This window comes from Anopheles arabiensis, chromosome 2 (genome assembly GCF_016920715.1).
Source record: "Anopheles arabiensis isolate DONGOLA chromosome 2, AaraD3, whole genome shotgun sequence".
NCBI lineage: Eukaryota > Metazoa > Arthropoda > Insecta > Diptera > Culicidae > Anopheles > Anopheles arabiensis.
In genome coordinates, this window is record NC_053517.1 from 99,764,483 (window position 1) to 99,788,728 (window position 24,246).

Sequence of the window (24,246 nt, forward strand, 5' to 3'; positions counted from 1 at the left end):
TCCTTGTGGACGGTCATTAAATTTTTTAAATAAAGTAGTTGACTTACAGTCCAAAATTGATGACTTAGAGACAAAAATGATGATTTAAAGGCAACAATGTAAAACAGAGGTGCTTTCATAGCAAACATAAGTGGATTAGTGAAAAATAAATGGTTTCCAGTACTAAGATACTATGGTATGGTAGCGCCCTCTGGAAGGTAAAAGGTGAAACTAATTTATAGCCAAAAAATTACATATTTCTTTTAAGCCTCAACTATACGTAGCTTACTTGCTAAATCTGAAAAGTTGATTTTTTAAAAATTTTCATACATTTTAATTAACTAATAGTAATTTTATTTTTAAAGCAAAGAGATACTCCTCGTACACCCAATAACGCTTTTTAACGCCCCGAAAAAAATAAACACATTCATTGAAAAGTTAGCCGACTGGTAGGATTAGGTGCTTGTTGCCTAATTTATCAAAACCCTTGGACAATCAGGCCCAGCTCGACCCTCGGCAAAAAAGGTAACAATGGGTCAGCACTAACAACTTTGACACTCATTTTTCTTCTCAACACGCCCCGTTCGGTAAACCCGTTCCCGTTTTACCCAACCCAGAGAGTGTCGCAACACCGTTTGCTCGACCCTTCCAGTCTGTGTCTATTTATCTAAATTTAGCTAATTAGCTGATGAAACGCGTGCTGCACTCATTATCGCTAAGTATCTGCCACAAACGTTTAGCATCAAAAGCTTTGGACTGAACTGTGTGTATGTGTGAGTGAGTGTGTGTGCAATAATATGGATTAGTAGGAAGAAGGATATGCAGTAGGAAGATTACGAACACTACCCACGCGACCGGGCTAGGGACTGGCACGCAATTTGGATGATAAATAATGTCCTTCTCGCTCGCTCGCTCGCTCAGTGATTTCTTTTCCTTCGCTCGTGATCATCGGTAATAGTTGGGCGGACGAAATCAACATTCACCATTCAAACAAACGGTCAGCATTCGGTCAGCAGCAACAACAGCGGCACTGGTGACGGGTACGACGACCATTCGGTTACATCATCGAAGAAACTATCCACCGTCCAACGGTGAAGGTGGGAGTTGCCCGTTTCCCCTCGGCATGTGACACTTTGTGCGCTGTCGCTCATTAATCAGAGTCAGGGAGGCGTTCAGTGTTTCGGAATTTCGGGGCAATGTTTTATGAACCCCCTGCCATAGTGCTGTATTGTTGCTGTTGCTTGGTGCTTGGGATCAAAACAACCTTGCTTAAACTGTCCCATTTTAACCCTGCTGACAGCGGTGAACGTGACCCCGGAACGGTTGAGTGGTTCGGTGGTTGGCACGCGAGCAAACACTTACCCGTTACTTGCGCTTAATTAATTACTGCTCAGTTCAGTTCAGCTGCTGCGCAGTTCTCGGTTGGATTTGTGTGTAAATTTTGGGGCAGAGGGCTCAGGTGCAACTCATCACAGTTTTTTGGTCCTTTGGTCGTTATTACTAATGTTTTAAGATGATGTCTAACATTGCAAAAGCTTCCGTTCTGTGTCTTGCGAAAAAAAAAAGACATACAAACCAGCTACCATTTGCTACCAGATGGCGCTTCTGTTCCCGTGTCAAGAAAAACATCCCAAATGACCTAACGGGGAGGAGTGCCTGTTCACAGTGCCGTTTTTCCAGGGCCAACTTTTCCTCAAAAAAAAAGCCCCAACGCCGCCTTTGTTGTTTTATTACGCTGTTGTACAATTTGTGTATGTGTGTGTGCCTGTTGGGGGAGGTGCTGGCCTTTGTTTGTTTGTTTGTTTGTTCGCACGGGGGTTTGCTGTGTTTTGTTTGGAGTGTTGCTGTAAGGATGCCCTCAGCACCAAACTGGGTTGGCAGTTGGGGGTGGATCGTTCATTCATCTCGAGTGTGTATTTGCTCGGTGCGCTTCCTTCGTGTCGGTAAGAATAGGCAAAACAGGAGTCAAACTAAGGTACGGAAATAGCACAGCACAACACAATCGCGAAGCCAAGCGCTCAAGACGTTTCAGCAGTTCCAGGAATTCGAGGACCCGAGGAAGCTTCATGAATGAGGTGGTGTTCCCTTGAACCTGGCGTGGCGTGGTGTGGCAAACTCTGGCCATTCTCTTTTTAAGGGATTTTAATAATAACGTCCCTGGGAGTGTGAGTTTTTTCTTTCTCCTGTGTGCTGTGTTTTTACTGCCTACCGGTTTACTTCTCCAACTCCAAAGGCACGTGCACGCTCCGAACAAAACAATAGGCCCAAGGAAAGGCAAACAGAGGAAAGACTTCGCTCCGAGCGGGGATGCTCCTAAAGGGAATAGAAAGTTAGCCCGATGGGCACGAGAGAATGTCCACCGTTCCTATTGCGATCTACCTCTAATCAACTTTCCCTGTTTTGTACCAGCTCACCACACCCAAAGGTGCGTCCCGTGCCTAAAGGAACACCACGATCGTCTTATAATAATCTTCCACTATCTGCACCAGCCTTGCCATTGTTTCGCCGGCGCCTCGCTTTGCCCGCTCGTTGACCTGCTTTTGCGCCTACTTCCCATGCTCCGGTCCCAGTGGTGCAAAAACTAAGGGAAATCATCACGCTCAAACCATTGAGTGACGGCTGCTAGTGCTGCTTTCTTTCAGCATGGGCTGTTTGGGGTACAAAATTAGTTGCCCTCTGTTATTTGCGGATGGACAGGACGTTGAGACGTTCTGCGTGAGGGCTGGTGCGGGACCAGCATCTTGTGCCACTTCTTTGCGCTCTGTTCTGGTTTCTTGCAAGGCGGCTAGGAGGGAAGTTAATGATGATACGGCCCAACCGCCTGCCCTGACAGCTCAGTGGCCGGTCAGTGGAGAAGGATTCGTTGGGTCAAATGGTGCCCGGGTTTTTGTCCTTCATGCGTTGAAGGTTTTGCTGTGGGATTGGGGATGTTTTTGGGATGGGAGTCCAGAGGGTCGGATAACCGATGGCGCTTAAGCGTTTTTCTACACCCACTTCCCACACGGCCCAGCAGAGCAGGTTCGGTTGACAGTTTTATTTCCTTCAACTTGTCTTTCTTGTTGGGGGGGGGGGGGGGTTTCTTTTCTGTTTTTATTGTGTACACGAATGTATGCGGGGAGTGTGTTCGATGCCACACAGGGCGTAACTTTCTTTCCAGCGTGGGAAAAAACCTCCCCAGCCAGCCGCAAAGGAAGCTTATCGCTCTGTAGCACAAGAATGGGTACTGTTTTCCTTTCATACTCCGCAGCTCACGATGATGAACATCGGGACATTGCATCCGTCAGAAAAGAAGGAAAGTCCTTCGAGGAACTCGTCAACGGGCAAGAAAAGCTAACGTTTTTGTTTTATCAACAACTGTGCCCTCGTAAAGCCGGGCCATTGTTGAGTAGAGGGCGGTAGAGGATTGAGCCCTAATCATAGTGTTGCAACCCGTACTCAACACACATACACACATAAAGAGAGAGAGAGAGAGACAAAGGACAAAGGAGAGACAAAGTCCAGTGTTTCTCTGTTTGCCATTTCCCTTGTTTTTTAGAAGTCAGATTTAATTTGACGAGCCTTGGCCTACAAAGACGCTGGGAAAAGAAGATATATAAAAGCAAAAGCACAAGAAAAACAAAGCCCTTTCTCTTCTTCTCTCTCTCTCACACACACGCTCTATGAGATGGTGGAGCTTTCTTGCCATGTACACCTTTCCCAATAACGCTGGCAATGTATTGACAGGTGCGGGTTTCACCATTCACGGAAGACCAAGACACATCCGGAGCGCTGGTGAACGTGCCCTGTGTGTGTGTTTTGCTTTATTATTCCAAAACCGCCCAGCAACAACAGCACGCAGTATCCAGCAGTCCATTGATTGAAGATCCTTTTAAGATATGTACGATGAAAAGATTAAACGTGCTGCTTTTCCACTGCCACCGCAAAGCTCGTTTGTGCTCGTACCAGGATATGGAACCACCTTGTATTGACAATCTTCCTTGCCTAGATCTGTTTCCTTGTCTTGGAGGAAGATGAAGCGGGGGCTGTGATTGTGTTGGGGGATAAGGGCATAAATTAAACTGACATTCTTCGGAGATGCTTCTGACACGCAGAAATTTCCTACTAACTAGCACACACCGAAGGCGATTGTTTTGCTTGGGAACGTTTTTGCAAACGGGAGCCTGGATAAAATGATCAAAATGATAACAAAAGGGATATGGTTCCTCATGAAACACGTGTCGATTGTGAAATGTTTCTTTTGAAGACAAAACAAACTTAAATTTGTTGCTTTGATTTCCTTCCTTTGCAGATCATATTCGACAAATTCACCGTCGGCCGGTTCGACGAAGGGCTGATCGATCCGGACATGGATTCTAGTGACGCGAGCCTTACCAGCGGCGGCGATTTGCCAGGCTGTCCGGAAGGCTTTATGCAGGTAAGAGTGTATGGTTGTGCTGCGTATGACATTATTGGGATATTTGGGAATTAGAATTGTCCTAAAAACTTCTTAATATAGAACTTCCATTATTTGCTAATCTCTTAAGCTCTTAAAACACATTTGAGGGTAGAGGAACTAAATTTCTAAAACTAAAACATGACTTTGACCCTTTTGATTCAACGTTACAGCTGGTAAAAGCTTGCCCCATTTATCAGAGTTTACAATAGCACACTTCTTAGCAAGAGATTTAAACTTATCAACTCCATAAATTGATGCACACGGTAAAACGGCGTTTTGTTTGCAGCAGTAGATTAAAACTTTCAAGCTCAGCTCGCTCTTCCTCTCTCTCTCTGCTCTCATCGCCTCAAACCAGACATGTAGCTGACAACTCAATTAGCTTCGTAAGTACTCCGGCACACACACACACACAAGCGGACTGTATCGATGCCAAAAAGTACGCGCACTCCGGTGCAGCAAGTGCCGGACCAATCCGAACCGAGGGCCAATCGTTCATCCGACACTGCAGCCAGTCGTCGCTCAGCCTTATCGCAAGCTGACAAAACTTTCCTGCTCGACAGTGCACGCTCGAGTGTAACGCTTTGCCAACGCAGTACCTAAGCCCAAGCATCACTCGAACCAATTGCAATTGCCAACGGAGGAAAGTTTTACATGTTATTGCTTACATTCGTTTGCGTTCGAGCGGGCAGGGAGAGCTGCCCTCCTTCCGGGCCACTTCCTTTGCGCAAGTGTTTTCCCTTCCTTCCTTAAGCCTGAGCCTGATAAAAGGAGACTACTACTCACATTCGCAGACGGCTTAACTTTTGTGAAGTTTGTTTAGCCGGGCCGGGCCAAAAACGGACCGATCCACTCCGGAAGACCAACCCCGACAGACCTGCCGACTGGCCTATCAATGTTTTTTCCTTGCTCTTCCTTCGCATAATGCTGGCAGCGAGGAAATGGGAGCAGCCACAGATGCGCCCATCGTCCAGACAGCGGGGCCTGTGGTTTGTTTGGCTCGTTTTGCTCCATCTGTGGGCAGTAGATATAGGATTTCAGCGGACTTGTTTGATTTTTGCAGAAGGCAACGATACTATTACGTTGGATTAGTGGTTCGAGTGAGCAGCTGAGTTAGTGCGTGGCTGGTGTGGCGCAATTTATGGAGATGGCAAGTTTGAAACAAACGCTGAAATTGCAGTTTCATTTCGGTTGTTAACTTTGGACTGTCCTTGCCTAGAACTAATCGGTCATAATTCATTATTCGATTGTTCTACGAATTTACATAAAACAGAAGACTGCCACTGCCACAGAAACGCAAACATCCCCATGTCGTATGCATCGTCCCTCAATCATGATGCCCCTGACCGCTCGGGATGTGTTTTGCGCCAGCGCCTGTCACTCAAACAATCAAACTGCCGAAGATGACTCCAATGCTGGTAGCGTTTGTTCGTTACCGAATCCTTTTTTTCCCCGGTTCCAATCGGTTGCTTGTTTTTTTTTTTTTGATTCCATGAAACGGGCAAATAAATTTCCCCAAAACGTGTGCCCATGCATCAATCAATGTCTGACAGTAACGTAACATAGGGTACATTCGATCGTACCCTTGCTTTCCATCGCGCTTTTCCCTCTTCCAAAATTCAATAAAACACGATCAACCTGCTGCTAGGGCGGGTTTTTGCTTTCACTGGAAACTGTTCCCCTTTCCCTGCAGGATGACGAAAACTCTGCCAAACACTCGCATTAAACTCTTTATCTATTTTCTTTCCCTTTCTCTCCCTCACAGCTCAGCGAACTGGGACGCCCATTCACTGGTGGATCCTGGTGCGGGAAGGCTTCCGGTCATCAGCTGTACTTCAGCGAAACATCCACGGTGACAGCATCTGTCAAGGTAATTTAAACTTCGCTTGCAAACGGGCGCACCGGGAACTTTGGGTTCTGCTTTTCTTGACATCGTCTCCCAAGGTGGGTCGCCTATCCTCGACGCCGTGTGTGTGTATGTGTGTTTGTTCGCTTCGCCAGCGTGTACGCTTGTGTGCATTTCACTGAGGGGGGTTTGGGAGTTTTATTTTCATTTCCGGTTACGTCGGGATTGTAAACTGCACCGCACGGGCTAAAACCGAACCGAGCAAACGTCTCAACACACACACACAAGGTGTTCGTGCCTTACCCTTGAACTGTTCCATTTCCTGTACAGGAGCGCATTCCCGGAAGGGTTACCACCGTGAAGGTCTGCCGGGGCAAGCTGGACAACCGTTCGACAAGCGGTGAAAAACAGTTTCCCCAGTACCATGCAACCAAACCGGTACGACTGCCATCTAAAGGGCTAAAGTCATGTGGTGCTGTGCTTTCGGTTTACCTCCGACCACCTTCAGCAAAACTGCCTCCAAACCGCCACGTTGAGTCTTGGTGTGCTTTCTTTTGCTTTTGTCCCATTCTTACTGCTGCTTACAGTGTCTTCGTGTGCCGGGTTGCCACCCGGTGTACTTAATGTCGCGAATGTTTATTTATCAACCAGCGAGCAAACTCAACTGAACCGAACCGTGACGGTTCAGCGGGAGAAAGTCAGGGGGCAGTATCACTCTTTCTCTCTCTCTCTCTCTCTCTCTCTCTCTCTCTCTCTCTGCTGAATGTATCACTGCTTGGAATTCGGTAAATCGTGTTGAAAAATGGCCACGAATCAAGGAGCAGCACAGGGGGCAAAACGGGGGTGGAACATTGATAACAACGAAATGGAAAAGGGGAAGGAAGCCACAGGAGGTAGATGCCTTCTTCACATGACAGCGAGATGAACGAACCAACGGTGGGACTTAAGGGGGGGAAGGCAGGGAAGCAAAAAATTGGAGGAAAAATACGGATCACTCATGTGCACACTGTTTATCCTGTTCTCTCCCTCTCTCTCTCCCACTCTCTTTACTCTCTTCTTCTCATGCATCTCTCCATCGGTATTGGAACACAAAATTTACTTCCAGCATTTGTACTCGTGAGACTCGGGGACCTTGGGACCTGGGGAGTACGGGACGAACCGAGTTGTAAGGATCAGCCCGACGTCGACGGGAGGCACACGGACGTCAGTAGCAATCGAGTGGAAATATACATTTTCATTATCTTTCCATTCCACACTCGTTCCTCCCACATTCCTCCTCATCCTTCGCTCACGATCTGCTTGGTCCACTTGGTGGTATGGTGATTGGTGAAAACTCTTCAACCGTGCCATACTCCCGAGCGACCCGAGCGAGAAACAAAGCATTGGCGGGAGCTTTTTTATTTCGTGGCTGTGTGTGTCTTTTTGTGTTGGTGTGTGTGTGTGTGCTTTGATTTCGGTAAGCTCAGCATTCGACGCCAATCCCAAATGGTGCTGCTTGCCCCATTTCTGCTTCATTGGATTGGGTTGGGTGGAGCTGATCTCAATCATCTTTTCTGCCGAGAATTCATACCAATCAGAGCATCAGGCCGTTTTTCCTGGGTGGTTGGGGAGCGTGGGGCCAAAAGCTTTCACCTGCTTCCCGGCTGTCTCGGAAGCATTGCGTAAGCGAAATTCTCTAAACACGCTACGCTTAATGCTCCATACACAAACCAATAGAGGTGGGAGAGAGAGAGTGGGCAAATGGGGGCACTTTGGCCGGAATTATGAAAGAAGAAGCTGAGTTGCTTTATCGTATTTAAATCAATTTTCGAATCAATCGCGCACACTGCCAATCAGCATCCGCTAACATGATATTAAGTTTGTTTCTTCTTCAAGTATCTTAAACGAGATGAATAAAAAGTACAGGCGGGGCATGAATTCTGCTCAGTTTAGGTAATAATTGATTTTTACCTCCATTAGAGCTTAAAGCCTGCTGTTTTGTTTGGTGAAGCGATAGGTGGTGATGGTGAGTAGGGCATTTGAAACAAATTTCACTGATTAGAGCTTTGATCGTAGAATGGCAAGCGTTTCGTTTGATAAATGGATTGAAACAACTGCTACTCAGCACTTACTGAGTCGAAGTAGGTATTGTAATGATTGCAGGGTACAGGTACAATTTTTAAATCAGAATAAAGTAGGAGCGAGGTACGAAACCAATCGGTTATCCCGAACCCAACGCTTCCAAGCCATCTTGCCACCTCAATTTGAACCTACTAGGTTCTGTCTTTGTGGACGGCATAAAATGACTCACGAGCTGGAATGCGTACAACATGCACGACAGTGAGATCATCGTACATCTCGTATAGCTTGTCGTTATAACGCGTTATAACCCATTGTCCTTCCACACATACGGGGCCAAAGATTCTTCTGTGCATCATCCTCTCGAACGCGGCCTGAAGGGTTTCGTCAGATTTGAACAGTGTCCATGACTCAGAGGCGTATGAGAGCACCTGTACCATATAGATACTATATAGTCCCAGCTTCGACCGTCGCAACATGTTCTTTAATGTGAACTGCACATTCACCTATCTGCACGTCATTGGCAGATGGCAAAGAATTGGTATGAGTACAGCATCAACTGCAAGACCGCTATGGGTAGATAATCAGTTCTAGGATTGGTATAAGTTCTGTATGAGTTCTAGGGCCTGTGTAGGATCAAAATCACTTCCAGGACCTACATTGATTCGTTATTGGTTTTTTGGCTCCTAGTGGGCAAAGCATTCTCAAGGTCGATATGGTCAATATAGGTTCGGAATCAGTTCATGGACAAGCATAGGTTCAGTATCACTTCTTAAAACGATATAGGTCATTAAAAAGAAAGGTATGAGATCAGAATCAATTCCTTCGCCATTATTGGTTTGGAATAGGTTGCAGAATCCATATAGATGTAGCAACTTCCCCAACGTCAGTAGAAGTTAGAGATGAGTTCCAAAACCTTGAGTTCGTGATCAGTTCCTGGGCCGATATAAATTCTGAATCAACTTCAGGACAACAAAAAGTAACATTTGATGATCAGTTCGATGGGCGGTAAGAGTTTTGTATGCAAACTTCCCCGATCGATACGGGTTCTATATCAATTAGAGGACTGGAATAGGGTCAGAACCAGAATCAAGATATAAATCGGATCAAGATCAGGACTTGTATGCAGTGAACATCAATACCAGGATTGGTATGGGTTTGTGGACGGTTCCAGATCGGTGCCACACTAATGGTTCTCAATAAACTTTACCACTCTTGTTCTCCTTGGATTTAATAAAAAAAAATCCATTTAAAACTCTCTGGAGTTGTTATATACCCCTAAAAGAATGTTGCGTAGGCCTGCAATCGTGCTAAGTTAAATAGTTAATGCAACAGTCTCACACAAATAATTGTAACCAAGTGCTGTAAGCGTTCACAAAAAAACACCTACTATTAATTGTTTTAGAATAGTCTTAATTACTTTTGATGGGTAGTTTACACCAAGGATAGTTCATATATTCATTTAAACGACCGTTTTGCAACACACCACTAATCTGGTCCTTCTCAAACATTGTGGATTTGTTAGCTGCCGGTTAGTTTCTCGTTACACGAAAGTTATTACTTCCCGATATGCCTCTTCACAGACAAAGCTCTTCCAGGTGATATAACCCCTGCACAACTTGCATTATAGCACAGCAATATAATGCCTGAGCCCAATCGATTGACAATCGTTTTCGTACCTCATTGGAAATTTAAAAAAACGGGATAGAGGAAACGCAATTCATCTCCTGCTATTAAAAATTCTGTGGACAAATTTTCAGCCACCTTCAGCAGTATTGGTCCACAAATTATGCATCCGTTTGGTAAAAAAAAACCCTTACCCAACCAAATTGGCAGCCTGATGGGCAATGTAGTGCGGAAGTTTATTGCTGTAGAGGTGGAGATCGATCCGTAGCGTGGAGCAAAAAAAAAAACACCTGCACAGACACGAAACAACCATTCAGTGTATCATCTGACAAATGAAATGACAAAAAAATGGGAATATATACCCATACGTTTGTGTGTATGATGGGAAACTGGGACAGCATCCAGGGAGTAATACATACACACACACACATACAAAAAATAATCCATTCTGCACACCTTGCTGAATTACCGATTCGTAGCACTGTGTGCTCACTGTCCTCAAGGGACCCACACGCGGGGCGGTTCGGTTGGTCCGTAACGAACGAAAACCCCGGTAAATGAACGAACACACGTTTGCAATTATTGTTCCGGGGGAATGAATTCCCGGTTTCCCGGTTGCTCCCGTGAATGCTGAATGCTTCCCCTCTTGCCTTCCTTCCGCCGTGTGTTTGTGTGTGTGTGTGTGTGTGTGTGTGTGTGTGTGTGTGTGTGTGTGTGTGTGTGTGTGTTGAGCCAAATATCAGCAACATATCACTGCGGCGGTGCTTTGTGCTTCCACACTGCGCTTGCCATTCATTCAGTAATGAGAGCAAAGGAAGGAACAGAAGTAAAAAAAAGCACCAAATACCCATACACACACAGAAGAGTAGTATCGGAGAGAAAGCTAATGGAGCCCCACGCGAAGACTCCCGGGAGGAATTGCAACAAAATGAGCAAACGGACAGAACGACACGACAGCAAACATGGGATGTGGGAATGGGGGGAGGGGAAAGGGAGATCCAACAATGCACATAACTCACACCGTGGCAAGAATGTGGATCGTGTGGTATGTATGACCGCGTCCGGGACGGGCGTGCGAAGCAGCAAAACCACCCGAAAAAAAGGGAAACATTTTCACTCTGCGGCGAGAAGAATTGCTGTCTGCGGTGATGTACTGCAATATTGTTTCTCACCCTTCCAGCAAAAGTGGAGCATAGGGGAGCAAAAGGGGTGATGATGAGGGAGGGAGCGAGGGCAAAGAGGTTTCGCGGAAATACACACATACGATTGCAGTAAAAACTCCAAGGCGAAACCCTTTCCAACGTGGGCGAAGTGAGTGTGTTTTCCTTTCGGCATCCCAAATTCACACATGTATGCATTTTCATCATTTCCTTTCCGCTTTTCTTCCGCCCGGCATTCCCGGAGCAGGAAAATTTATCAATGGCGGAGTAGGTAACAACAAGGCAGATCGGTTCGTTGGTTGATAGTTAGCCGAATGGGGAATGCATCAGTCGAAATGGTGTAGGGTGGGGTGGGGGAAGAATGGTTGCATCTCGTTGCACAAATCTCCAAGGGTTTTGTGCCATTTTTTCGTCGAGTTATGCTTGCGGCTTGCTTCTTCTCCGCATGATTGTGAACCTTCCTTTGTGTTCTGTATCTACCAGTGCTGCATCTGCAGTGGAGTGGACCGAAACAAAGAGCCACAGCGACGGGAAATAGTAATTTGAATTGGCAGCGGTAGCATATTCGCTACACGCTCCTCGAACATTTCGACCAGCAACCGATAACCTGGCCTTCATCGTTTCAGCGATATTTTGGGATGAGTTTTTTTTCTTGGCGTGTGGGAAACAAACGGGATTTCTTTTGCAAACGGAGCAGATGGATGAAAAGAAAACTGTAAAAATGGCGATCAAGGGGGCAAACAAATCCTCTCCTATGGGTGGCTGCATTGTGGGGCATGCTGCAGCCAAATGGTGGTCATAAATATTGTTGTTTTTTATGAATGAGAAGAAGAGACTTTTTCTGTATTTTCATCACGGAAATTTAATCAAATTGTACATAAATTTAGGTTAATTTGCTGCAAAAATTAATGTTATGACATGCTAGTATGACACAAACTATAATTGAGTTAAATAGATTTAAATAATCTGGAAAGTATCTTATTAATGATGGCATACAAATTGAGAGATTTCTAATAAACTTTGAGGTGTTATTTAAAATTTAAATTATTTAAAAAAAATACGTGAAATCTCCCTTCCAGCCTGAGCCCACAACAAATTTCCTTGTAATATCCTACTAGAGAAACATATTGCATACTTTCAGGCGCATTGATGTTGCAAATCGAAGGAAAATGTTAGCTTCTGTCTTTCTATGTCTTCGTTTTCGTTAGAAAAAAGGGCTAAATATAAAATAATATTCCATGTGTCCACTTGCCTAGAGTTGAAGCGACTTAGAATTATGTCAGTTTTATATTGTTTTTATTTTTATTTTTGTACATCATTATTTAATGCTTATGCCTCCCTTTATTTCTGTGAACTTAGTGATCTGCTGATGTAAAACATGAATTTGTGAACTATTTTCCTCAACGCACAACATGCAAGACGGCATTAAAGTTCAGCATTTTTGGGCGCCAAGTTTAGCCATTCGCTCACCAGTGTGCAGCAGTAAGCTTATGCAGCTTGTCTGCCCTACCATGACGCCTCCCTTAGGTTGCAAGCTTGTCCGCACAGTCTGTTTGCTTTCCTTTTCGAATAACGTTTTTTGTGTGTGAGAGAGAAATGTGTATTCTTAACCATTTGCACAGACACAGATTCTGCAGGTTCGTACACAAGGGACCGCTTCCTGCAAGAAGCAGCATGGGTTTAATCGAATTCTTTGCCATTGCTTGGTGTGCGCGGTACCGTTGCTGCTGCTGCTGCTGCTGCTGTTGCTGTTTGCTTACTAATGCCTGCCAAAGGCAACATAACCTACCGCAAGCACGGCTCATCCCGAGTATTGTCGAGTGTTGCGTGTACGCTCGACTTCATCCGGTTGAAATGTTCCCTTTTTTGTGTATGTGTATGCAGGGAAATTTACTACCAGACACCGGAAAGCAGCAGTAAAGAGCAGTTATGCTTATGCAGTTTGGTTGCATTTGCTTCGTAGCAAGCGGTTTTGAAGGGCTTTTTTTGTAGAAACCGAGTGTTCTTCTTCATCTTTCTTCCTTCCAAAAAAAAAACCATTCGTTTATTGGATTTGCATTCGTATCGAACGAATTGGAACGAACGATCGGTGATACACAAGAGCTGGAGCAGCATTCTTTTTTGCCTATTTTTTGTTGGTGTGTGGCAGACACATTTTCCCTTTTGCCAATAACAAAAACCAAAAATCCCTCCTGTCCGGACTGGCCATTTTTGTGGCCATTTAGTGCAGAACGTTACTGTTACTTTTTGTAGCCTTTTGTTCGTAGATTAGGAAGTCCTTTTTTGCTGGACTATTGCTGCTGCAGTACCACTTTTTTTTGTTGTTCATTCCCGTGCTGCAGAAGCTGCGTTTATGAGGTAGAAAAGGTTTTAAGATGCAGACAGAATCATGCAACAGAAGCAAGTCAGTAAAGAAATGGAGAGAAAGGAAGACTAGCCCAAGAAGGAAAAGCGAGGGAAATGTTGCAACGGTTTGCACGCAGATATTGGGCTCGAAACGTGTCGATTGAAATGCAATTATAAGTGTTTCGATTTCCATCTTTCACACGCTTGAAGATAACAAAAAAACGAGGCGATTGAAGCTGTTTTTTTTGCCCAAGCCTGTGAGGATCACTTTACCGCATTTCTCGGTTTTTTTCAGTCCCTCACAATGCTGAAAATACCGCAATAACCTGTCGGCTCAAATTTGCATGAATTCGCCTGTCTGTGGCTGTGGTGCATCATCGGCTAATTGATAACACATGTGAGAAGGGATAATTGGATCCGGTCTTAGGGGGACGGCTTTGCTCATCTTTCGTTTCCATGTACAGGTTGAAATTTCAAACCCAGAAAGCTTATTGGATCGGAAAAACTTTTCAGTGTTCTGAAAGGGAAATGTACTGCTTGGTCAATTAGGATGCTCTTTATTACATGCTACTACCGTAAAGGGAACTGCACGACCGGAGCTATCTTAAAATAGCTTCCAAACTGAAGGGCCGAGTTCAAGCCGTTTCCTTGTTCATTATTTCCTACCGACACGGATGCTGTAACACTACTTCGAACACTACTAATTGAGGCGGTACTTTTCTTCTTAAGGAAACTTCTCACTAAACTCTTACGCAGGCGACATGCATTCGATCGATGCAACATTGTATTGGGGCTCTTGTTTCATTTGCAACTTTTACATTCGACAACTAAACTTCCATCGAAAGTTGGTTTCGAATTTGATGATGCCTACGCCCCACACCGCTCCGGGAAGGACACGCACAAGGGCAACGATTGGGATGGTTTGCAGGCGCACCGCGAACGCAACACCCTAGTAGAAGTCATTAAACTAGCAGAGTATCATTCCAAGAGCCGCTTACCATCGCAGTGAGTGGTGCACCGGGGGGAGAAAACTAATTAACAACTTTTATACCTTTACAATCGGAAAGACTTTGAATTACGATGCTGTCGCTCGTGTCCTCTGGTGAACATTTCCATCCTCTAATGTGGCCGTTTCCAGGTTCCAGATCGCTGTCTAGTTTCTTGCAACAGTGAAACCAATGTAGGATGTGCATGCACCAGCCAAACGTGATTCCTTCAAAAGTGCATCTCACATCTTGGGCTATCAAATCATCTTCAACAACTTCCGAGCAGCTGGGGAAGAGGTTCGGTGTGGGATGTGGGCATGAGATGAAACCACAGTCAAGTTCAAAGAACTCGTTCGCCTGGAACGGCAATCAAAAGTTTACAAACATACCGCGGCCCACGGGCTAGGCTCGCTGGGCGGTGGGCGGGATGGTGTTCACATGAACAAACATACACACGCACACACAGCGGCTTGCAGAAGTTGTGAACGAGTCCGACATCTTCCGCAAGACCTCTTTTGCACGAGTGCTTTCGGAAACAAATTTGTATCGTACAGTTTCTTAAGCCCCACACAGCACGGGATGTCGGTGAAATGTATGCAAAAAGCTAAGCGCCTAACGATCTACCTGACATTGTACAGGTTACGGGCAAACGGTAACGATTACCCCTGGATGGCTAGTGCTAACCGCCTGAAGGTATGCAATTTGTGTTACGAATGATACATTTTGAAATTATTTATGATAGTTGTACAGGGGCATATCTATTACCAAAATGAAATTGACAAAGCTTTTAATAAATCATTGAAACCGTCATTCAACTTACTTCTTCTTTGTAAATAACAGCAGTAGTCGGTAAAATCCTGACTTTTTAGTTGCCCAGAGTAGGGTAGTCAGTCCTATGTATGAGGAGCATGGTCCATATGAGATTTGAACCCATTGCATTATTAAGATGTTCAAGTTGAGGACTGTACTGCGGGAGCGTTTGAAGATTTAACGTACATCCGATGTAGTACAGTTAGGTCTCCCCAAAATGAGCCTCCAAAGGACCCCCAGCTAAGGAAGAGTTTAGAATGCCTAATACCAAACCTAATGTCATTTGCTACCTACGACTTATTGGTATACCGAACGTAGGAAAATCTATCCTTTGTATGGGGAGTTCGATCGAAACGCGGCTAGAACCTACATACTCAAAAACAAACGCTTTACCTTGACTGTGAAGTGCTTTAAAGCATACAGAAAGGTACACTTGTACTTATCCATAACCGTACACACTTCGTTTGACTCAGAGGACCGTTGTACCGCGGTAATGTAACCGGGTCGTTTATCGTCTCATGTCGGAAGCATCCTGCACGCCCTAAATAAAGCACATGCACGGAAGGAGCAGACACCGTGTACACATTTTTGACGATGATGGCGATGATGTTGTTGTTTAGCTTCCTGTACTGTTCGTGCCGTACTTTAAACGCCACAGTTTGCTACCGAGAGCAAAGAGGAAGTGTGCGGCCGGATATTGAAGTAGTTACTGGAAACTCTAAAATCCATCGAACCGTCACCAAGAACGATAGAGAGAAAGAGAGAGTAAAAGAGCGTGAGTGTGTGTTGTGGAGTTACTCTTGAAAGTCATCCATCCTGCTGAGCGCGAATGAGAACTCCGGCTCCCGCTCCAAGTGGTTCTAAGGGCGGTGTACAACTTGCCTGCCCGGCACGCGATGTGCCGGAAGCTGTCGAAACGGTTTAGGTTGTATGACGTTGCGACAGTCGAACAGAAACTCCGGGCATGGTAGAATTGATTCAAGAGCGACCGTGAGACCTACTCCTACTACTGTCCCCTTCGTTGCGCATAAACCCCCTAACCCAATAGATTTCGATTCCGAGCTCCCTCAAAAACCCCTTTTTCGAAAACGCTTCATCACAGCACCTCCCCGAAACCAGCTGGGGTGGAAAATTTGTGTAGAATGCAAAATACCGGAGACGAAAAGAGGAATAAAAAAACAAAGCAGAAGGTCCTCACTGTTGATTATTAATTAAGCGTGTCAACAGTCCGTGGCGGAAAGTTGATGATTCGAGTCCTGGTGGGTTCCGTTCGGTTTCGGTCGTTCCCTCTTGTTCGGGGCGGGTTTTTGTTTCCATTTTTTTTTGTCCAAAACCAAACCTACGTTTCTTGAACGCACAAGGAATGGCTTTCTTCGATTTTGGAGTTTCGATGTGTGTTTCTTGTGCAATCTTAAAGTTTCCCTTCATGCCTTCATAATGACGTTGGAGGAACAACACAAAAAGCCTCCTCTAGCCATGAGCGATCCAACGCTCTCTCTCTCTCTCTGTTCACGCTTTCATCCAGCAGCAAATGCCTCATTCCGGTGGGGCAAAAAAGGGGATCATGCCGATGGGTACGGCGTCTACAACGTCTCTCTCCCCACGACCAGGCGGCTTGGGGGAAGATAAACTTGGGACAACATTTTAATTTGATATTCCTTTGCTCACGCAACCGAAGTGCCGAGGTGTGGTCGTGGGATTGTGGTGCAAGCGGACACGGGGTTCGGTTTTTGCAACGTGGGTCCTAAACAAACATATGCGGTTTTGACGGGTGAAGTGAAGCTTTTTCTCTTCCCTCTAACTAAGTGGGAATGTATATGTGTGTGTGTGAGTGAGTGAGTCAGGGTTTGAAGTTTGTCAGGAGTTAAAAGGATCCGGAAACTCTCTTGGAAAGAAAGGGGGAGAAAGGAGAAGGAAGGGGGGTCAAAAAGGCTTGACTCGCAAGCGCCGTACCACTCGTGCGGCAGAACAGAACCGGGCGAAATCAAATAGAAGCGGGAAAGTGAACCATTTATTTTAGTCATTCTGAACGCTGAACGCTCCACCAGTGTATCGCGTCACCTCTCACCCCGACAGCTTTAGGCTTTCGAAATGGAGGGGAGTTTCGTTCGCTTTATTTCGTTCCTCTCGTCTCCAACCCAGCTCAGCTTTCCCGGGACTAAAGTTTTTCCCCCTGAGCTAACGCTATTGTCCTTTGACTTCCAATCCAATCCATTCTGTTTGTGTCCTGTGTCTTTTGAGAGGGATTGAGCTTCTTTTTATGCTTTTGGTTTGTTTTTGGGTACACCGAACGATTTCCCCAACGAAAAAAACCCGTCCTAATCATATAAGGTCAAGAATTGGCGATAAAAACGATAACTTTGTGGGAAACCGGGAGCTTCCTCCGTGTTACTCCGGGTCGGGAGAGTGTGTTGGGATATTAAGATTTTAGATCTTGTGACGACCGCAAACGGAAACGGTTCCTACTACTGCTGCTCCGACCCGAACTTGAGGAGGAGCTTGAACGGGAAGCTACACTCCGAAACCATCAACACTCGTGCCACACTCACAACCCTCAGTCAGGGGTGTTTTTTTTTTTTTGTTCGTTGGAACGAATAAAGAACTGTTTGCTTTTACTTTCGCGATGACCCGTGGTCCTCCAGCAGATCAAAATGAGTTTCTTTCGGGAGTGATGTTTACCCTGCAGTGTTCCTTTGCTCTTTGCATCTTGCTTTTAATCCTTTGAAAGACAAACAAAAGCATCTTTCGCATTGTGAAAGGGTCTAAGAATGGTTTTGGTATTTCCGTAGAAAACATGCGCACTATTGAGTTGAAACCAAAAATGGAGCTTGTAGTAGTGATGATCTTGTTTTAATAATTCAAAGAACTTATGGAACCGTTCGCAGATTCTACCGTACTACTGGGCTGTATATTCTTTCTTATTTCCTACCTTCATTCTAATTAGATCTAACATAGCTATAGATAAATTAAGCTCTAGATGAATTTCATATTAGGTCGACATCACAAACTAATTCAGTTTTTATCCCATCTGAATCCCTACAAACATAACAATTATGTGCAATTATTCTAAAATTACAGAAAATTGAGTCATATAATGGAATGGTTCAATCGGTTAAGGGAATGTTTCAAACCGGTTGCGGAATCTTGCAAGCATTCTGTGGGTACCACTTCCTGAAACATTACCTTAACACGAAACTCTGTAGTATTTGATAAGTAATACAGTAAGTTGAAGGTGAGTTGCAAGATTGCAGCGAGGGTAGGTCATCGTGATGTGTTGATTATGCATGATTATGGATGATTATGCAGATTGGCAGGAGAAGATATATGAAAGCTGAATACTTTCTATGATTTGTCAAAGAACACTGGAAGATGTATCAACATATGGTAATTGATATATTTTGGGTTGAAACTCTCTGAGTGCATCTGCGTTAGATTCAGCCCGATTTTTTGGGGGTTTCAATCGATTGTTGTAATAACACATTATAAAAGTGTGTGCTTTCGTTTCTAGAGCTTCATAAATGGGCGATTCACTCATCCAAGACCATTAAAAGGCATTTTTTTCTAATAAAAAATCATCCAACAACTTCAGGACTCCAAGTGCATATACCATAAGAACTATTGTCCAAAGAACTGTACAACTGGAAGCACTATTAGTGTTTTATGGTCAGAACCCCGTCGTTTAAAGTGATGGAATAAACCTGGTTTATTACACTGTAAAAAATGCAATTAATCTTGATTGTAAAACAAACCTTTACGATTACCCTGAAATGAGCATAAAGCCCCGTTTTAAATCCCTTCCCGCCTTTATCCGCGCTGAAACCGTAAGCGGAAAAAGGGAAAGCGAAGGCTACAGCAGCACGTGCAAATTATATAAATTTTCCAATCTAATCATCTCGAAAAATGGATGCTATCTTGCATCCGGTTTTAATAACACAATTTAATGTGTACCCACACATATACACAGGCGCACGTTCAGGAATTCCTCGGGAAATTTATCCAAATCATGCAATTACAATGTTCGCTCTACACACCCAGTTTTTGGCACGTGGTAGACCCGTGTGTGTGTGTGTTCGTGTGTGTACCCATTATTCATGCAACCACCGCTCCACCCTTTCACCGGACAAAACAAGCAGCATTACAACCGGATTTAATACACCGGGTCCGTGCATAATTGTGAGCGCCCGGTGGTGTAGCTGAGGCGGTGGTTTTACACATGTTACACCAACACCGACACCGAAAACCCATCGAACAGGAGTGGAAATGTTGCCATCGCAAACGTACCGCACGGGTGTGTGTGTGTGCTTAGGGTGCAAAAAGGCAATAGGAACACGCGCCAGAGCAAGCAATTACTGTTTGTCCATCCAAACGCTCCATTTTCGTTGGGGCAGTTGGCAGTGTGTTCCTTAGAACCGGGTGGTCCCCGTTTGGGTGGTCACTTCGGCATCAACGGCAAAGGCAGGATGGGGAATGGAACTCGCGCAAAATGTACGACCACAATCAACTTAAAGACCCGTGGGCTGAGAGAGCGCAGTAAGTTAGCGGGCTTGCACGGTGAGCGAAACTCCGAAAAACGGCGGAGGGGTTGAATATTAAGAACACATGCACGAAAGAGCATAAGCAATTAGCTGCCCTTCTTGCCCGCGTGGCAGGGCAAAAGCATTAGCCGCTGCTCCATTTCAAAAAGGGGGAGAACCGATTCTTGAAAGTACAAAAAACCACGCCGCGTCTGTGAAATTGGGACTAGGCAAACGGGTCTAAAGAAGTGAAGTGTAGCATATCAGGATAAGCTAACATTACCACCACCACCACACAGGGGAAGCATGAGACTCTGGGCCTTCGGTATAAGCATACAGCAGACACACAGGCGAGTTCGCCAGTTCGCCATAAATCAGCTTTTAATTGAGTTAGCAAAAGTATGGTAACGACCCATCGGAGGAAGAATGCACACCACCGTTTGTGGTCTCAAGTGCAGTGTGTGGAGCCTTTCTCTCTGTGTATGTGTGTTGTTTCACCGAGCACATGGTTTGGCGAAGGGAAACCCTTTTTTGCCCGTCAGTTGGAGTTGGTTAAGCTGCAGTTTTTTGGTTACAAATCAATTTTCAATCGAATCAGCGTTGATTTTGTATATGCAATGATTAAGATCATAAAACGTAATTAGGTTGCCATTGTAGTCCGTTTTGTATTTAATGAAGTATGCATACATTGTGCGATTTACAAACAGAGGGATTTACAACAAATGGATCGAGTAGTGAAGGTAGTTTTAATTTAAAATTATAGTTTAGATAAACAATTTTAGTATCATTTAAGTGTCTTGCCACACAAAGTTTTCACTACATCAAATCCTCTCGTAAAGTGAAATCCCCTTAGCGCAAAGCGATTTCCTGCACAGAGCTCTCACCCTTTTGCCACATAACTTTTAGAACATAATTTCATGTTCGATAACAGATTATTATCGATTAGCTTAAACATCGCACGATACATTCCGGTAAAACGGCATTCCTGTGATCTCACACACCGACAGAGTCTCCCAGTTGATGGGATTCGTTTCGGGCAGCCCTAATAACCTAATCATTTTTCGTCACAACTTAAACCTCCCCGCACAGCAGCAGTCGGCAGCAGTTTCTCCCACGGGGGAAAACGCTGATTATAGCTTCCGGCAACTCTGTTGTGGCAAGATGTCCTCTCGGCGATAGGAATCGAGTGTATCGTTTCCCTGCCCGTTCCTTGGGTTAGCTTCCTCCCCGACCCAATGCAGCGCTCAAGGCTCAAGGTTCCTGCAAACCGTTTGCAAGAAACACCCAGTGAATCTTAATCAAAATCTGCCTCCCGGAAAGCTCCAAACGACCATTAAGAGTGAGATTAAATTTTAACTTCCAACCTTTACCTCTGGGAGGTGGGGAGGTTCCGCCTCCAGGTTCCGCAAGCTGCTTGGCGCTCTGCTGACTTCTGACAGTGGCATGGCGCTCCTGTCAAGTTCCCTGAGCTCCGCATGTAAGCTGCCTTGCCCCCGCTATCGCTTCCCGCATTTGCCGTACCGAGCACGACAACGTTTGGCTAATTAGTACACGGGGTGGTAATTTCTTGTGCTCACCTTGTGCACACCCGCTCGATAAGAACCCGCCCCCATCGGTACCGCGCAAGTCAAAGGCACCGAAAGGGAAAGAGGGTGAGAGATGCTTTTAACCGCTCTGGCACCTCCTTAGCTTCGGTTCTTCGCTTATCGCCCTGTCCCTTAAAAGGCCTACGGGCCATCTTTCACCTTTACCGTACCGGTAAGGCCTTCGTCTTTAGTAACGATGTCGCTGCCTAACCGAACCGGCACACGGAGAATGTAAACTGTACCTGTCTTACCACCCATCCCCGTGAAAGTGCTACTACTGCTAAAACATCGTAAAAGCTTTAGCTTGGAAAAGCAAGAGCGACAGAATGATTCTATGCTGCTTTGCTACCTTCTTCTTGCGAGGGGTGCCTTATCGATCGGTCTCGGCGTGCGGTTGGGACCGTTTGTGCGACACCATCGACCGGCTTCATCCCTCAGTACCTGCCCGAGATTGGTGGGAAAAGATTCGACAATATTTATGACACCAATATCGGGGAGGGCAAATATTAGCAAATAATCGTTATCGATATGGATAACAAACGCACATGCACTGTGCGCCCGCTTGTGACGCTTGGGAAGAGCTCGACCTGCTGCTACTTCTCCCCGCCGTGACTACCCGAGCGATACGAGCGACTTGGGCAACACAGTTTTCAAACACCTTCAGGATAATTGATAATGATGATGAAGCTATGGGGGAAAGTCGTTGCAAGTTTCGTTCCGGCCGCACAGCACAGCTTCATTTCTTGGCAGCACGGTCTGCTTATCAGCACAACCATCATCCATCGCTTGTAGTTGTATGTGTGTGTTGTGATGCTTCGGTGTGAGAAAGCAAAGGGCGCAAAAAATACGCTCTTCGGTGAGCCTACCGTAGCAGCTGCTTCCTCGCAACCAACCAACTCCAACCGTTTGGTGAGACGTGAGTGCAATTATGGATCAAATTAAATTTTCCCTTTATCTTGTGCGCTTGATCGGACGCTTGGGGTGCATTTCGGAGCTATGGTGAGTCGAGGGGACAGTAAGCACTGGGAGTAGAAAAGAGTGAAAGTTTATGCCATCCTTGCAGCTGCTGCTTCGCAGAGACACTTTTCTAAAGTGTTCTAATGTTCCTACTGTTTAGATCTACTGTACCATCACTTTTAATCCTCCGCCTCCCTCCACTGTAGCAATTCACAGCATTTGCCGAGAAAGGCCAGAAACACATCGGACCGAGCATGAGGTTATGTTACGCTCTCGTTGCTCGACCGAAAACAACCAACGTTTGAACGTTTGCTTAAAAATGGCTAATAATCGGTTATCAGTTGTACTAGGGGGGAGAGCTTGGAATGGTACGCAAATTGTTGGCATGAATCGGGAGCAAACCCAGAGCCAGAGATGAGAGCGTCCGATAGCGTCGGATGTGAAGCGGCTGGTTGGTAATTAAATACCAGCCCGAAACTATTTGACACAAATTAGGAGGCCCTACCCCTTGTCGGGTAGCCAAGGCCGTAATTCTGTTATTAGCAAGTGCATCTGGAACATGTGGAGGAGGGAGAGGGGAGAGCTAGCAACAGTGAGATTCTTCTCTTTTGAGAGGGGATTAGGGAATACTTCATATTGGGGGAGCTTTAATTAAATTATTTAGGAAACAATGGAATGCCCTTGAATGTAGGGGTAGGTTTCTTATTATGTATTTGTGAGATGGCACACTTTCTCCAGTCATTGGCAAAGTAGTGTTGGAAAGCGATAAAACAGAAAACATATTGCCAAATGTCATTGGGTTACAAAAACTCTAGACAGTATGCCACAGGCTTGTGGCAATAAAAGAAAAATGGTTCATTTAAAGACACGTTCAGCACACTATGCGAATAGCTTTTTTTAAACATTTTTCAAGGATAATTTCTTGAATTGTACAGCCCCAAAATAATTCATCAGATGTAAGAAATGTACATTTTTCCCGATATTGCTTAACATAAGTGATTTTTAAGTCATTTCGTTATGCGTTAAGTACTCAAAGTTTCCTACCTGCCGTTCATCTTTACTTTGCATAGAAAAAAGCCTTTTTTCGGCTGACTGTAGAAAAAAAGATAGATAATTTTCCATGAGCATCCTTTAATGGTAATTATTTAAGCTTCTTCTTCTTCTTCTTATTCTTCTTCTTCTTCTTCTTCTTCTTCTTCTTCTTCTTCTTCTTCTTCTTCTTCTTCTTTTTCTTTTTCTTTTTCTTTTTCTTTTTCTTTTTCTTCTTCTTCTTCTTCTTCTTTTTCTTTTTCTTTTTCTTCTTCTTCTTCTTCTTCTTCTTCTTCTTCTTCCTCTTCTTCTTCTTCTTCTTCTTCTTCTTCTTCTTTTTCTTCTTCTTCTTCTTCTGCTTGTTCTTCCTCTTCTTCTTAATAATATTATTATCATTCTTCTTCTTCTTCTTCTTTTTCCTGTTGTTTCTTCTGCTCCTTCTTCTTTTCGTTCAAAAACCTTAGTCGGTCGAGGGCTGCCTGCATCACTACTTGTGGAACTGGCTTTCAGTGACTTATTCAGTCCCCCATAGCAGGATAGTCAGACCTTCGCATGGCGACACGGGACACCCATGACGGGCCTGTTGTTAAGTCGCTATTATTATTTAAGCTTACTTGCAATACTAAATCTACGACTTTGCGAGCAGCCCTTCGTCAGTTATCGTGAACTTTCCCCATGGTGGACGACAACATGCGTGTAGAGATGTTCAGCATCATTTGGAGCTTCTTGTCGCTCAGGGTCGTCGGTCTACAGCACGAACAACACACAGTGCTCAAGGAACCGTCACCATATTTTCCATTACAATGATTGTTGCCCACAAAAAGATTGACTCTGCTGCTTCCTCCGGGATTTTCCCCCACAGCTCAAATAACCTACACATGCCAGCTCATAATCCGCCTAAATAAGCTTTTCACAAC

The 24,246-nt window shown here is 44.9% G+C and overlaps 1 protein-coding gene across 1 annotated transcript in view; it reads left to right on the plus strand.

Moving 5' to 3' along the window:
• The window catches only part of LOC120894073, a 112,805-nt gene that overhangs the window by 60,104 nt on the left and 28,455 nt on the right, over nucleotides 1-24,246 (plus strand). Inside the window, exons 6-7 of the mRNA XM_040296438.1 lie at nucleotides 4,268-4,393; nucleotides 6,177-6,281. Of these exons, the coding sequence (XP_040152372.1) occupies nucleotides 4,268-4,393; nucleotides 6,177-6,281 (231 nt within the window). The remainder of the gene's footprint in view (nucleotides 1-4,267; nucleotides 4,394-6,176; nucleotides 6,282-24,246) is intronic.